Raw genomic sequence first — 16,454 nt, 5'->3', positions numbered from 1 at the left:
ACATTTTTCTGACCTCTGATGGTGAGCCATTTCATAATGCGGTTGCTTAACTATATTTAATGAATGAATCAGGGTGCGCTTCTTCAATAATTATTTTCATATTTTCCCAGATGTTTTCATTTGATGGTTTGAAACCCTAGAGGTCCACTTTTACAAAAATATTCCAAGATATACAAGGAATACTTATTTCAGAGGTATGCCTACAACGAAAAAAAAATTAATTAAGTTGCTAACAAAATGAAGCTGGTCAGTGCGCTTTACTGATTTAAAATTGCAGTTTTTCTCAAGATTTGAATTCCACTGTCGGTGCCTTTCGCAAAGTCGCGACCTATTGACCTATCGTTACACCAAATCCCCCCGTTGTAATCTTATTTTTCATATAGGAAGTGCTATATATAAATTGAATATCTCACTTTGAAAGTAACACACCTTTTGATCACACGATACTATTCATTCTTTCATACACTTCATCTTCCGTGAAGTAATATTAAATAGCAGTATTTGTCGTATTATTTCACTTTAGCGCGTACAAAATGCACAATTTTTGCTTTATGTGGCTAAAATGTGAATAGATCAAATGAGTTTAGTGTGTCTGCGTTTCAATTTGCCCCAGCAAATAACATTGTAATTTTGAGAAAAGATTGCTGCTGTAACTACACTAGTGTTAATTTCCGGAAAATATTGATTTTTTCTCCACAGCAAAATATCTGCAATTTTCCCATTGCAGAATATTTAAAAAATGCCTGAAAATCAGCCGGCCCTGGTCAGTCGCGAGATTTTTCAGACATCTATCTTCATCGAGTTCTGCAAAATAAGTGAGTATAGCAACATTTTAAGACGCTTTTCTGGTTTTTTTTTTGAGTTCAGACTGAAACACTTTTCCTGTAATTTATAGTTTTGTTTACTGGATTTATTGGATGTATTGCATTTTTCATTTTTTGTTTGCAACCTTGCTGCAAGATTATTAACTGTTAGTTATATTAAGCTTGTTTGTATTCTTTTACCAGCCGCGTTTGTCCATAGGCGATTAAAATTTCTGAAAAAGTCGACAAAACTGCTAATTTTGGCTAAATTCAGTGTTTCAAAACTAATATTTCGATATTTTCGTGTTTCAAACTTGAAAGGCAAACAAAAGTTTTTTTTGGAACTCACTGACTATTTGATTTCGTTTTGCGAGATCACAGCATTAAAATTAATTGATGGGAAATAGAATGAATTGTTTATAATATTGGGCATTTTCAGAATTAGTTAGCACTTCAATTAATGACCTATGCTCATAAGATAACTAAAGTTTTTTCCCTCTCACTTTTATCTCAGTGTTAAAGAGTTGCCAAAATATTAAGTCAAAGGTTGTGTTGACAATTATGACATAACATTCTACTAAACAATAAAATTACCACTATTAAGTAATGACAAAATGTTGCAGCAAAATGAACATTTGTAATTTTTTGACATAAAAAAACTTCAAACGTATTGTTTACCTGGAATAGTTTTTTCCCTGTTTTTTATGAGTGATTTAGCCCCTTGCTATTTGTCAAATAATTTTTTTGTAAAGTAATTTTCCAAGGATTTGGTTTACCAAACACAAATAATAAAAAACAAAAAGACAAATGAAATTGGGAAATCATTGACAAACCCAACGCAAAAACTACATTTCAGATTTTTTTTCGATGGAAATTATCACCAAGCCTTTGATTGAGAAAGTCTTTGGTTCAGTCTTTTAAAGACTCAGATATAAATAGATGTCGATTTCAGCTGCAGAAAAATATGCTTTTTTCCAATTTCAAAATAAAACAAAAATACGTCGTCTGACTTTTTGTGTGACTTTGAATAAAGATGTCTGGTCTTTTCTGAGATTAAAAATGAGCTCAAAATGAGTGTATAGAATTGTGAACCTTCTCTTTTGCTTTTCAGTGCATTTGCCAGAAACCCTTTTCAGTTTATTCCAAGATCCATCTATTATACATTAATGTGGTTAGCAAAATTTTCTAGATAATATAAACAAGGAGGCTCGGTAATGTGCATTTGCACATAAGGTTCCAACCCCACTCATCCACGATTTTGGCATAATTGTCTACCAAATGAGGAACAGATAGAAAAACCCAAAGATTCAAGTATTTTTCAAAAAAATGGCGTATGAAAGAAAAGATACCCTCCAAAGCAAATAACTCAGTGGAGTAAAAATGATGCATTAGATTCATGTGATATTCCAATATTAGGAAAGTGAGTCAAGACGAACAGCAAAATCAAACAACAACAACAAGCATAAATTACATCGAAAAATTCATGTTGGTTTTAAAAAACAGAACTTAAAAACAAAGTCAAAATAGCGTCAGATAAAAATGAAACAAACTAATATAACTTTTAATTCACCATAAAAGATATGGGACCAGTCCATAATAAGGCTTGGTAACAATTTTACAATAGAGAAAAAAAGAGTAAAGTTAAGCTTTTTTTTAAAAAAAAAATTAATTTCAAAATAATGAAAACCATTGGAAATCAAGTGAAAATTCCACTGGGTTCATAATTTAAATAGGTTCTATAGATTCATGAGATATGCCAATACTAGGAAAGCGAGTCAAGACGAACAGCAAAATCAAAAAACAACAACAAGCATTAATTACATCAAAAAATTCATGTTCGTTTTAAAAAACAGAACTTAAAAACAAAGTCAAAATAGCGTCAGATAAAAGTGAAACAAACTAAAATAACTTTTATTTCACCATAAAAGATATGGGACCAGTCCATAATAAGGCTTGGTAACAATTATACAATAGAGAAAAAAAAGAATAAAGTTAAGCTTTTTTTAAAAAAAAATTAATTTCAAAATAATGAAAACCATTGGAAATCAAGTGAAAATTCCACTGGGCTCATAATTTAAATAGGTTCTATAGATTCATGAGATATGCCAATATTAGGAAAGCGAGTCAAGACGAACAGCAAAATCAAACAACAACAACAAGCATTAATTTTCTGCCCTACGATAATGTAGTATGTGACCTCTCATTAATGCCTCTAGGTAGAAAATAGACAAAAAAGAAAAAAAGGTCAAAATTTAGCAATACTTTTGTTTTTCTTTTCGAAAAAAAATTATCTCCAAAGTCATGAAAGCCATTGATTACAAAGAGAAGAAAATAAATAGGCTTGTTTTTTTAGCCAAAGGAATTTCTTAAGACCTGTAAACATCCAGAATTTATCTTAAGTAAAAAAAAAGAAGGTCAAATTTGACAAAAATCAAAATTTGATTTAGTTACTTTGTGATAAACCAATGTCCAAATGTCGAAGCCAGGAAATTCATAAGGAATTCTTTTAAAAGATTAGAATTTAAGAAAATAATCCCCTTTGACACGTTCCCTTGGCACCAATAGTAACAAATTTGACCTCTAATTAACCAGACTAAGTAACATATACACAATAAAAAGAGCAAAATTTCGAAGTTTAATAGTATTTTTTTTTATTTTTGGAAACAAATTTTTTCAAAGTCATGAGATTCATCAGCTAGCTACTAAAATAAGAACATCGGCTCATCTAAAAACCATTACAACCGATCATTATTCAGGAAAGTTCATACGGCTAAATTGACAAATTAAAAACGACACTTGAGTTCAAAGTTTAAAAAATTGAATTAAACTCTTCAAGAGAGTAATGTCGAAGCCGTTAAAAAATAATCTATATCTTTCATGATTTTAATATATTTAATTTTAGTTTTTTACCCCATTAATGTGATATGTGAACCGTCAACAATGTGATAAATTGACAAAACAAGAAAACGTGAAAAATAGGCAAAAATCTAAAAATAAAAAATGTGATATCTAGTAGTATCAAAACCAGAAAACCATAAACTAAGGCGTAAAACAGTAATAGAGATTAAAATTTAAATCAAAAGAAGGAAGAGGTTTTCTTTCTTTACTGACACTAAGCTACACTTTGACCAAATTAAAAAAATATAGAGATAAAGTTGAGTAAGCCATTATTTATTGAAAAATGAAATACTTTTAAAAGTCAAAACGACCTAAAGCTTTCAAGTAAAAAACCAGATGCATTGATTTCGATCTACCTAGAAAGCCAATTAGATCTATAACTACTGAGCATTGATTTGAATTGTTCTGTTCTTTAATTAATATAAAAAAGATCAACTTTTTTTTTTAAAAAAGACCGTCTGATTACAATCCTAATTCTTTTTGGATTGTAACAGTCCAGTATTGGTCCAAAACTAGCCCTGCTGATGTTGATCGTCCAGTAGCAACACATATTTTTTCGAATGTCATAGATATATGTATTTTATTAGTTGAAAAATCAAAAATTAATTGCTGCTTTTTTGATAATCAACGAGTGAAGTTCGCAAAAAACAGCAAAGTTTTAATTACAGAGCACTCTCAACGGAACTTGAGCTCGGAATGAGTTTACAATGACTTTATTAGTGGCGTTTGGTTGTTTACTTCCGGCAAGTTTGATCAAAGTGGACTAGAGAAGCTCATTTCGTGCTATTTTTGATGAAAAAGGCTGAATTTTGAAATATTTAGCCAGAATTTTTGACAAAAAAATTAAATAAAAATAAACAAAACTAGTCGACAATGGTTTTTTGCTTTGAAAAGAAAATCAACCGCCCTTTTTGAAAAAAATTTAACAATTTTTTGGCAAAATTGACAAAATTTTAGTCAAAAGTTCCGGAAAATCTGAATAAAAACAACGAAATTCAATCTACTTTTCTCAGTACTTTAAACCTCGATAACTCCCTGTAAAAAACGAAAATTAAAAAAATCTTTTTAATTCCAAATTTTATGCTGGACGAGCCTTCTAATGATACCAGTCTCAACTCTACGATGAATATATATCGATAGGCGAAAATTGTCTGAACAAAAAAACCCATTTGAGTATATAGTTCCTCCCCCCTCAAGAGGAGCCGGAACAATAAATTATTAAGTTTAGATAAAACATTTTGCTGCAAAAAAGAATATTTTAAATTCATTTTTTGACGCTACATGTACAAACAAAAGGGTTCTCCAAAAAGCACTTTTTTGTTGGTTTGTTATGAATTTTCAGGAACATATTATTAACTCATTTATATAAGAAAGATAACAACTGTTTTTTCCTGGAAAAGGATGTTAGCTGACAATGCATTCAAGATAACACTAATATGATATTAGAGCTCCAGTTGGGTACATTTTCAGTGTTTATGCTCAGTTCTTGATTTAATGTTGACATTGTCGATCATTAAACTTTTGATTGACAAAATTTTGCTCCATTTCTTAAGGATTCTTTAAAAAAAGGTTCGATGTCATGAAAGTAGTTGAAAGAAAATCGAATAAAAATGAATGTACAAAAACGACATTTGTACTGAATATTGTTGTCCGTTTGAAGTAAAAAGTTAAGACGGCTTCGCAGATAAACTAGGATGTGTCGAGTTAATCATGTCCAACTTGCAACAATTGCTATAGCACGTGATCCAAGAGAGATAATCAAGTATAAATCCCATTTCAAAGATAAATCCCAGTTGAACAATATTGGATCATCAAGTTTTTCCCGTTTTCACTATTATGTCAATTTTTCTGACAATTGAGTTTTTCATAATCTTGCTCCTGGAACAAATCAGAAAAACATAAGATGCAAATTCATAAGATGCAAATTTGGCAAATTCATTGTAAGAAAAACAAAACCATTCTTCGTTCATAAAAATTTTGAGACAATTATCTTTCCGAGAGGATTGTAAAATTAGTAGCATGGGCCCATTTTTACATTGTTTATCTTCCTGAAAATTGGTTTGCTTCGTTGGAGAAAAAATATGTTCGGAAAATAAATTCATGAGAATTGTACGCTTATTATTTTCAGCAGATTTTTTGTAGAAATATTCCTAAAGCAAACTTAGTAAGGTTTGTGGTTCACACTCCAATGATTGAGAGTTCAAACCCCTGCCTCCGTGAAGCTTTCTGTGTAAGGATGAGCTCCTACTTAACCATAGCTTCAGGTTGACCATAGCCTGATCAATGTTGGCTGCAATGATGGTACCACGTGAAAGTTTCAGACGCCAAAAAAAGTGGCTAAAGTCACCAAAAAAAGCAATGCTGCTCATAAAAAGAACAGTCTGAAATGTGGGGAATAATAAGAAAAAGGGCAGCTGAAACCAGGCTGCTGTAGGCCTAATGCTGTTCCACTGCAATTACGCAGAAACCACAATTATTATTATTAGTGTCTTAGCAAACTACTAAATGGAAATTTAGCTTGAAAAAGGCTGAAAAATTGGCATTAACAAAAAGCGAGGTTTTTTCTAATATTTTCGTTTGGAAATCAGATTATTCAGGAAAGGATATATGTTCCACTGAAAAGGTATCTATTTTTGGTTTTCAATAAAATATATCAATGCATAATCAACGAATTTGAAAAAAAGTTTCAGTACTTTTTTAAACAATGATTAGCACATCTGAGTTTAACGCCATTGAAATTTTTTTTTTACATTTTATTTATTTTTACAACATTTTGATTAAATTAATATTACAACATAAATTCTTCCAAAAAATTAAGACCGAACAGTATCTCTTAAAGACACCTATTTGTTGAACAAATTTTGATAATAGTTAAGGAAAATCGAAACACCGTCTTAAAGAAATTTTTTGTTCGTCATTTATGATAATAAAAAATACTTAATGCAAAACTAATTCAATCTTTTTGGTTGCTGTCTAGCATGTCTTAGTACAATTTTTTTATCACTTCACTATGTTAGATGTTGCCGAGCGTCAAATTGGCACAGATATTTCTGTCGAGTATAACTGAACGTCAAGTTTTAATCAGTGAAATTGAAATTCTTGAATCAGTAATGTGCAGAAAAAGTCAGCCAATTATAGTAGATTGCCTAAAAAGCTCTACAAAAGGAAAAAAGAAGCCCAGGACAACGCGAGTATATCCACGACGATGACTTAGTAGAGAATGAAAAAATTCTGATGTCGCACAAAAATACCAGCCAAGGCAACTTTTTTCTGCCCCATGAAGAAAATTTGGTTCAGGGCTTAATATATGGGACAATTTAAGCTGGTTTATACTCAATTCAGGAATAAATTTGTCAGATTAACAAATTTCTCGTAAAAAACACCAATTGTTGACAATTTTGAATTGGCTAATTTGGAGTTGGGGATAGGAAAATTACTGAAAACGTTCTTTCGGCAAATTTTATCAAAAAGGTTGAAAAAAACATCTACACTTCTAACAGTAAATTTGAAAAATTCGCCTATTTTTTTCTAAAAACAATTAATTTTAAAGTAATGAGAACCAATAGAAACCAACTAAAATATCCCATAGGTTTACGATTACCAGAATTTCTAATAATGGGAATTAGGAACGCTCGTTATTCAGTATTTATGGGGTTACAAAAAGAACAACAAATAGACAACAAACAAAAAATCAGTTAAATTTTGCCAGAAAACGCGTTTGAAGCCGTAAAGCCATAATTTGGCCCTCAAAATATGTTCGTAAAACTTTGCCCTCAAAATAATTAAATAGGTTCATTTATTCTTCCAAAGGAAGCCTGCAATTGAGACATGCAATTAACCAGAATATATCATACGTCTACAAAAAGGACGTATATTTGACAAAAATCAAAAATTAATTGACATTTTTTTGTGAAAAAACTTGTGTCGAAGCCAGTAAAGTCATAATGAATTCTTTAACCACATTAGATTTTGTGACACCAGTCGCTTTGACACCTTCTTTTGACAACAAGATTGTCATATTTGGCTTGTTATTGACGAAACTAGGTAACAAACAGACAAAAAAGGAACAAAATTGTGAAGTTAAAAATTGTTGTTTTATTTTGAAAAACAATGGTTTTCAAAGTCATGAAAGCCGTTGGCTATCTACTAATACCAGAATGTCGATCCACCTATTCTTCTATGAAAAGGCAATGAAACCGGTTCATTGTACAGAAAATTTCATACGACTAAAGAGATAAGGTGAAAGCGACAGTAAAAGACAAAATTAAAAAACTCAATTAAATTCTTCGAGAAAGTATTGTCCAAGCCGTTTGAACCAGATTCCTCATCATTAAGGTTTTTAATATCATCAATTTTTTAAGAACGCCAATAATGTGATATATGGACTGCCAATAAGATGATAATGTGACAAAACTAGAAAACGTGAAAAATGGGCAAATACTGAAGTTAAAAAAAATGTGAAATCTAGTAGTATCAAAGCCAGAAAACCAAAGCTTAAGGAGCAAAAACAAAGTAAAGATTATATGTGAATTCAGTAGAAAGAAGAAGCATTCTTTCATTGCTGACATTAAGCTACAAGTTGACCAAATTAGGAGAAAATTGGAGACAAACTTCAGAAAGCAATTATTTATTTAAAAATCTAATATTTTTAGAAGTCAAAACGACCATAAGTTTTCAAATAATAATTTAGATACATTAATTTGGAGCTAAATAGCAACAAAATTGGATCTCTCACTAGTGAGCTTTGATTGGAAGTGTTCTGTTAATTAATAAATATATAAAAAGATCGAGTTTTTTTAAATAAAAAAGACCGACTGATTACAATCCAAAATTATTTTTGGATTGTAACAGTCCAAGAGTGGTCAAAAACTAGCTCTGGTAATGCTGTTTTTCTATTTAGGACACTTAATTGTTGTTTCGAATGTTATCGAGATATATATTTTGGTATTTAGAAAATCAGAAGTAAATGTTGCGTTTTTGACAATCAACGAGTAAAGTTAGCAAATGATGGCAACGTTTTTGTTACGGAGCAATCGCAACGGAAGTTGAAGTAGAAATAGTGCCCTTTTGAGGCTACAAAGATTGTGTTAGGGGTGTTTGGGTGGGTACTTCCTACAATTTTAATCAAAGTGGACTAAAGAAATTTATTTCATGCTGTTTTTAATGAAAAAGTCTGAATTTTGAAATATTTAGCCAGATTTTTTCAGAACAAAATTAAGTATAAATTATCGACAATTTTCTCTGTCTTAAACAAAGATCAACAAAACTGTCGTAAAAAATTAACATCTTTTAGCAAAATTAGCAAAATTATAATAAAAAATTCCTGAAATTGTGAATAAAATCAACGGAATTCACTCTATTTTCTCAAAAGTTTAAACCTCGATAACCCCCTGTAAAAAACGAATTTCCAAAAAAATGTTTTTAATTCCATATTCTACGCTGGACAAGCTTTCTAATGATACCAATCTCAACTCTGTACGATGAATATATCGATCGGCCAAAATTGTCTGGACAAAAAAAATCCATTTGAGTATATATTTCCTTCCCCCCTCAAGAGGGGTGGGAACAATAAGAGAAGGGAAACATAATCTCAATGAACGCATAATTTTTGTTAACACCATAAATGTATTTTGCCTAATGATATTATTTTGAATTTGTGTCTGGAGGTTATTTTGACTCATTGATGATCTTTATCACATTTTGTCACAAAATTTAACAGAAAATTATCGCCATTGAAAATATAAATCGAAAAAGACTACAAACTGACAGACTTGGGAGCTGAGTGGTAGGAAAGGACAATTTGAGATCAACATTATTTTGCACCTCTTGTCTTTTTTCGAATACAGGCCAGTACACGCATTCTTGAAGTATTCAGATCCTCAAAATATTACCAGTCTTGATTAGGTTCAAGTACCTAACTGAGGATTATGTATTTGATAATATTTCAAGTTCACGCAGTTGTTCTTCTTTGATAGGTAAAATAAAAACGTTAAGTGCCGATTCTCATTGTGCATGATAGGCTGGCTAACCTTAATATTCGCGTTCACATAGAAACTAAATAGAGGTCAATCATTACCCGGACCCTGAGTGCCATAGTCTTTCAGTACTGAACCATAAAAACGCAAGAGTAGATTGAAAATGCAGTACTGATTCAAGATTGCTCAAGGAAACTTGATTGTGCACCATGTTCAGTTCAAAACGTGTCAATTTTTTCCCAAAAGCTAAGATTTTTCAGAATTTTATCATAAAAGGTTTAATAAGTGCCATGATTAGAACTCAAGATGATTTTTTTTTGTTTCAGGAGGGAATTTTTATGAGATCCGGTTAACTATGATAATTTTGAAATTACGGGAACAGTACATTGAGAAAAAGATGTTCAACTGTTCGACCTGAAGTTTTGAACAAGGAATGCGTAGAAATCGGACTTGATTAACAAATGTTAATTGCTGTTAACTAATGGTCTAAAATATATTTTCGTATGCGTCCTGGGCTCTGTTTTCTTTCAATATAATGAAAAGTTTTCATGACAATTAGGAAATGTAAAACCACAGCTTAAAAATTTTCTCAAAGGAAAATAAAAAAAGATTTGGCGAATATGCTGTTCAAATATTCTAAATGAAGTTTAATTTTTGAATGGTACATACTTCAATTCAATTTGTGGTCTACTTGGCATGCATAATAGGCTTATCGGAGCGGAAAAGTGGTTTTGAAAAGGCAGCCTTTGCATAACAAATCTTGCTAACCAGCTCTTTACATTGTGAGATCAAAGATAACAACATTCATCATCACTTCTATCACATCTGTGCGGGCATTTTATATCATAACCTTCAATAAACGAATGAGACTTGCTCATAACCAGTTCACAAAAATGTACGGTAAAGCAGACGTTTATAACCAATTACTTTTTGAGGTTGACATGGGGTTGAGTGCTTATACTTCCTCTAGGTTAAAATGAAAAACTGCCTGTCATCTGTTTGTACTTGAGATTTCGTCCCAATAGTTATTTTGCAAAATGCGATCATCACTGGGTCCAGAGTTAGAAAAGTAAAGTTGTTGACGATGAAGCTTTCCTGGCAGGTATTTGAAAAACTTCTTGTCGTTTGTATGTTCTGATGGTTTTAGAAGATGCATTCTGTTTCAAACGTTATTTGTAATTAAACCTAAATGCGTAATTGAGCATTCTTCTAGCTGTGTGACAAAATTGGTGTCTGTTTTGAAACTTTTTGAAATAATGTTTACTTTGAACATTAATTTCAGCCACTTCAACTTTTCAATTACTGTCAACAATTTTAAAAAATTATGGATTAACTCACACAGTCAATTTATCTTCTTTTAAAAGACTTCTGTTTCTTGTTTCAATTAATTGGCCATTTTGTGTCATTTTGGTAATTAAAGTTGTAAGAAAACAACCAAAAAAAGTATATTAAAACAGGTTAGTCAACCATTTTCTGCATCAACTTTTCAGCAATTTTAAATCTTTAGATTTTCTTCCAAATGAAATAATCGCAAGAAATTGATCCCTAAATAGTAATATACGATCTCTGAGCGTTTTTTCTTTAGAAAACAGCAGAGTTTCAAAGTTAATATAAGAGTTGAAAGTGGATTCCATTCAAGATCTCCGGGAAAGTTGATAACATTTTGTTGTTTTTCAAAACTTAAAAGTTTTTGAAAATTTCGAGGTAATTTTGCATTACGGGGTAACATCCGTTTTTAGGTGTATTTCCCCTAATACTTAATCAAAGAATCGTAAAAAATATTCTATAATTTCAGTTTTCTTTTTCCATTTGTACTTTAGTTTGCTTCAAACAAAAATTTGTATTTCGTTTTTCTGCGTGAACATACTAATGTTTTTTTTTACTCTGATATAAGTTTATGCAGACTATTTATTAGAAGTTGGATTGATTATATCTTGCTCTAAATTAATAAATACCATTAGGAATTTGTAAAAATATCATTGTGCATGGTTTAATCCATAATGGCGCAGATGGGTTTCTGTTTTCTAATTGTATTAAATAGGTTTTGAACGCTTAAGAAAATTGATTTGTTTTTAAAGCACTCTTTACTCTGAACTAAGAACTGTTTTCATGTAATTTTGCAGATTAAAAATTAATCTTACAACTTCCGAATGTTTGTTTTCTTTTTCAGTTTTTGTTCCTCGCCCCGCCAGTACTAAATTACCGTGTAATGAATGATTTATTGTGCAATGGCACGTTTTCCAAAACTAGTAGGGGTAAATGGCGCACTTGGGGGCCGAAAGCGAAACAGATCCAATACTTTTATAGTTAAGTTAACTAACTATTTTGATTTGCTAAATTTAATTTGATTGAAACCTCGATAAAAGAAGTTTTGAATGATATTTAATCAACTCTTATAAAGATAACAAGCAATAGTTCGACAACTTTTTGATGAAATAAGTTGTTACCGCCCGATAAAGACAACAGAAGTCTTAAACAGCGGCGACAATCTGCTTTGGAAGTAGATTGTATTCTTCCACCACTAAATTGTCAAAATTAATGCTACATGAAGAGTAACGGGACAAAGTGTAAGAAAAAATAATATATAATCAACTCCCGTGTGTCGTTAAATATGCAACTATTGTAGAAACAACAGTTGAATTACAAAATTATTGCGTGTTTGTTATCGCTCTCACGAAGCTAATAAAGAACGCGGCATTGTCTGGAAGTTTGACAAGTTATCAGTAGCAATTGCAGCCGTTTGGTAAAATTCATTATTTTGATTTGAACTTGATTTGAACTTGATTTTGGTATTGATACCATACGGTTATAATCACCATCGCAAAGTTTTCAAACTTCAATCATCGAGGCGAAGATGATTTGTTGAATAACTTCGAGACGGTAATAACAATCGTGTGGAAATTGTTTTCTATCATTTCTCTTTGCAACTACAACAGTTGCATAACTTTATCACGTTGCTGCAGTGATTAGACGGCGAGTATATCATTTTCTTTTATCGTCACTGTTTATGTAGCAAGAGTGTTGATAGAAAGGTGCAATAAACTTGTAGTATAAGTACGAAGCAGATTTCGTGGTGTTACTTGGGCGTTAAAGTGTTATTTCACCGGCAAATTATGCAAATGTTGTCAGCGCAACTTTTATTTGATTTATGGATCTATAGAATAAAAATAGCTCGTCGCGCTGCGTGTAAAATTTATAAACTCTCTAAGCTGCAAGCCAAAAAGCAGTGAATCCGATTGAGTGCGAACTTTTTGAGAGCTCAGATGAAGAGTGACGGCAAAAAAGTGTAGGAAAAAATAATAAATAATCAACTCCCGTGTGTCGTTAGTTATGCAACTATTGTAGAAACAACAGTTGAATTACAAAATTATTACGTGTTTGTTATGGCTCTCACGAAGCTAATAAAGAACTCGGCATTGTCTGGAAGTTTGAGAAGTTATCAGTAGCAATTGCAGCCGATTGGTAAAATTCATTATTTTGATTTGAACTTGATCTTAACTTGATTTTGGTATTGATACCATACGGTTATTATCACCATCGCAAAGTTTTCAATCTTCAATCATCGAGGCGAAGCTGAGTTGTTGAATAACTTCGAGACGGTACTAAAAATCGTGTGGAAATTCTTTTCTATGATTTCTCTTTGCAACTACATTAGTTGCATAACTCTATCACGTTGTTGCAGTGATTAGACTGCGAGTATATCATACTCTTTTATCGCCACTGTTTATGTGGCATGAGTGTTGATAGAAGAGTGCAATAAACTTGTAGTATAATGACTAAGCAGATTTCGTGTTGTTACTTGGGCGTTAACGCGTTATTTCACCTGCAAGTTATGCAACTGTTGTCAACGCAACCTTTATTTTATTTTTGGATCTGTATAATAAAAATAGCTCGTCGCGCTGCGTGTAAAATTTATAAACTCTCTAAGCTGCGAGTCAAAAAGAAGTGAATCCGAATGAGTGCGAACTTTTTGAGAGCTCAGATGCCACTATTTTTGTCTCTCCATGTCACTCTAATCTGTTATATTTTGATACAATTTGCTTTATTAAATAACGTGTTGAAAAATGCTGGCCTGAAATAACGGTCCTCCTATTTAAGATCTAATCAAACCATTTGGTTTCTAGGTCACGTGGACACAAAGCACCAGACCTTTTCAGCGACAGTGGAGATCAGGGCCATCTGGGAGGTACCTCTGCTGCCCCCGAGAGAGTCATTGAACACTTTCATATCCATACATGACCATGAGAAACAAATGGGCTTTCAAATGGTCAGTTATCATATCACGAATTTCTAGAAATTAATATACAGTCTATTCACAGCAGTACCAAAAGCTACGTACGTCTATTTTTTTACAAAAAACTTTAAGCACATTTATATGTTAACCGTTACACTGTGCCAGCCATTTTGGTTACTTTGAGAAATTGTTCAGAATGAGGAGGAGCTGAAGCGATTTGAGGACTTCATCCCGAAGTTGTTGGTGCTGAACTTAGAGGACACTAAGAGTGAGAAGAGTGTGTACAGATTCATTGTTTTGGAGAAAGAGGAACAGCTCAAGATAGACCTCAGATGGCACCTCAAGGGCACATTCCACGAACAGATGGAGCTACAAGATTTCCCTTTCGATGTACAGGTACATATATTGAGTTCATTGCTTATGAAGCACATAATTTCCCTATTTGGTTTTTGTTATCAATCTCTATTATAACGTCATCTAGACCTTTTTTAAACGTTTTTCAAACTTGTTTACCACATCAAGGATTATCTCCGCTTCTTCAGATCATTTCATTACCATTATCAACTTGTTCAGCATATTTCTAGCGTGTGTTTAAAACTTTTGACTAAGTATTTCTTAACAATGATAGCTGAAGGAGACGCTCGAAAGAACGGTTTTGAACAAAACAATATGGCCAGCACAACAATGTGTTTGATTTATGTCTTAGCTACACGTAAATTAATAGTTCAGAGGCGAGCATTGCCGTCTCCACATGCTAATGACTACCCTACTACCCTTGTAATATTCACAAAGACCATCAGGCCTACGAATGGCCAAAAAAAATGTGTAAAGTATTCCAGGCCTGATTCGGAGTTTGATCAGACCAAATACGAGGCTGCTAATGGAACACTCCAGAGTTGATCTCCTGGGTTTTTTATTGCCCACCGAAATGTCAAGAGTTGGAGGTCTCTGCCCGAAAAAATTCTACGTATCCTTATTTTCCAGAGATGGATCCTTGAATATTATTTGCAAGAGAACTGACTTCACTCTAGAGATTTGGATTCTGCGCTTTTGTAAGACACTGAAGTCAAAAATCCTCTATCCAAATGTTACGTTCGCCCTGCCAAGAAATTGCATCTGCATTTTTGGTACGAGAGCGCATCAAATCATCTATAGCAAGTTGGGAGCCCACAAAAAGTTTTGATCATAGAATTTTAACATTATGAACCCCTTTTTTTCAACACCATCAAAAAGTGATAAGAAATTGGTAGGACACAACTTTGTCATAAATGAAAGTTTTATGACTATCACTTCCATAATTGGTGTTCTATGATTCTAATATTTTTCATTAATGGGAGCTTTATGACTAACACTCTTCCCTAGATATACGATGTTCTATGGTTACTAATTCTTCATAGGAACAAACGGGAGGCTTTAAATGAGTCTTAATTATTTTGTGCTTCTTAAACTGCAATGGAAAATAGTTTGAAAATTTTTTGTAGAATAAAACGTTAAGATGTTTTCAATATATGAAACAGCAAAAAAACCTGGGCAGGCCGGCATTTAAAGCACATACCAACAGCAGCAAAGAACCAGAACACAATTAATATACAGCACACGAGAGATGGGAGAAGATCCGTGTAAGAGCTCAAGAAAGGGATGTAAATTTAACAAAAATTCGACATTTAGAAAAACACACTTCGTCACCAAAATTCAAAAGCGAAAGTGCCAAACCAAAATTTCTTGGTGTTTTATAATACTTATCGATAGGAGATAATTTTTAGAATAAATTTTACGGAAGTCCGATGACGCATTTATGAACGTAAATGTAGACAATTTCCAGTTCTTAATGTTTTCCTAGATCTTGAAAGCACTCATTAAACGTCAAAGAGCTGCGGCATTATCAAACATTACTAGTTTTGGATAATTGTTCCGACCCCTCTTGATGGGGGGAGGAACTATATACTCAAATGGGTTTTTTTTGTTCAGTCAATTTTGGCCGATCGATATATTCATCGTAGAGAGTTGAAACTGGTATTATTAGAAAGCTTGTCCAGCGTAGAATATGGAATTAAAAAGATTTTTTGATTTTCGTTTTTTACAGGGAGTTATCGAGGTTTAAACTTTTGAAAAAATAGAGTGAATTCCGATTTTATTCGCATTTTTCGGAATTTTGACAGAAAAATTTCGCCAATTTTGCTAAAATTTGTGAGATTTTTTTTAAAGAAAGTCTTGTTGATTTTATTTTTAAGGACAGAAAATATTGTCGGCTATTTCTATTTAATTTCTTCGTCAAAAAATCTGGCTAAAATTTTCATGGCTAAAATCCAGACTTTTTCATCAAAAACAGCAGGAAATAAGTTTCTTCAGTCCAATTTGATTAAAATTGCGGGAAATGCACACCCAAATACCACTAACACAATCTTTGAAGATTCCAAAGGGGGCAATTTGTACTTCAATTTCCGTTGAGAGTGCTCTGTAATTAAAACTTTACCGTTACCGTTTTTTGCTAAATTTACTCGTTGACTATCAAAAACGCAGCTTGTATTTTTGATTTTTTAACTA

The 16,454-nt window shown here is 32.2% G+C and overlaps 1 protein-coding gene across 4 annotated transcripts in view; it reads left to right on the top strand.

The window, feature by feature from the left end:
• Positions 1-16,454, top strand: part of LOC142336120 (uncharacterized) — a 72,304-nt gene that overhangs the window by 20,535 nt on the left and 35,315 nt on the right. For all 4 annotated transcript variants that reach the window (XR_012758892.1, XR_012758891.1, XM_075384671.1 and 1 more), the window contains exons 2-3: positions 13,801-13,943; positions 14,106-14,306. Coding sequence is in view for 2 of the 4 variants with exons in the window: in XM_075384671.1 (XP_075240786.1) it covers positions 13,801-13,943; positions 14,106-14,306 (344 nt within the window). In the remaining 2 variants the exon portion in view is untranslated. The remainder of the gene's footprint in view (positions 1-13,800; positions 13,944-14,105; positions 14,307-16,454) is intronic.

This window comes from Convolutriloba macropyga, chromosome 3 (genome assembly GCF_964194025.1).
Source record: "Convolutriloba macropyga chromosome 3, txConMacr16.3, whole genome shotgun sequence".
Taxonomy (NCBI): Eukaryota; Metazoa; Xenacoelomorpha; order Acoela; family Convolutidae; genus Convolutriloba; species Convolutriloba macropyga.
This window is presented reverse-complemented; position numbering and strand designations above follow the sequence as displayed.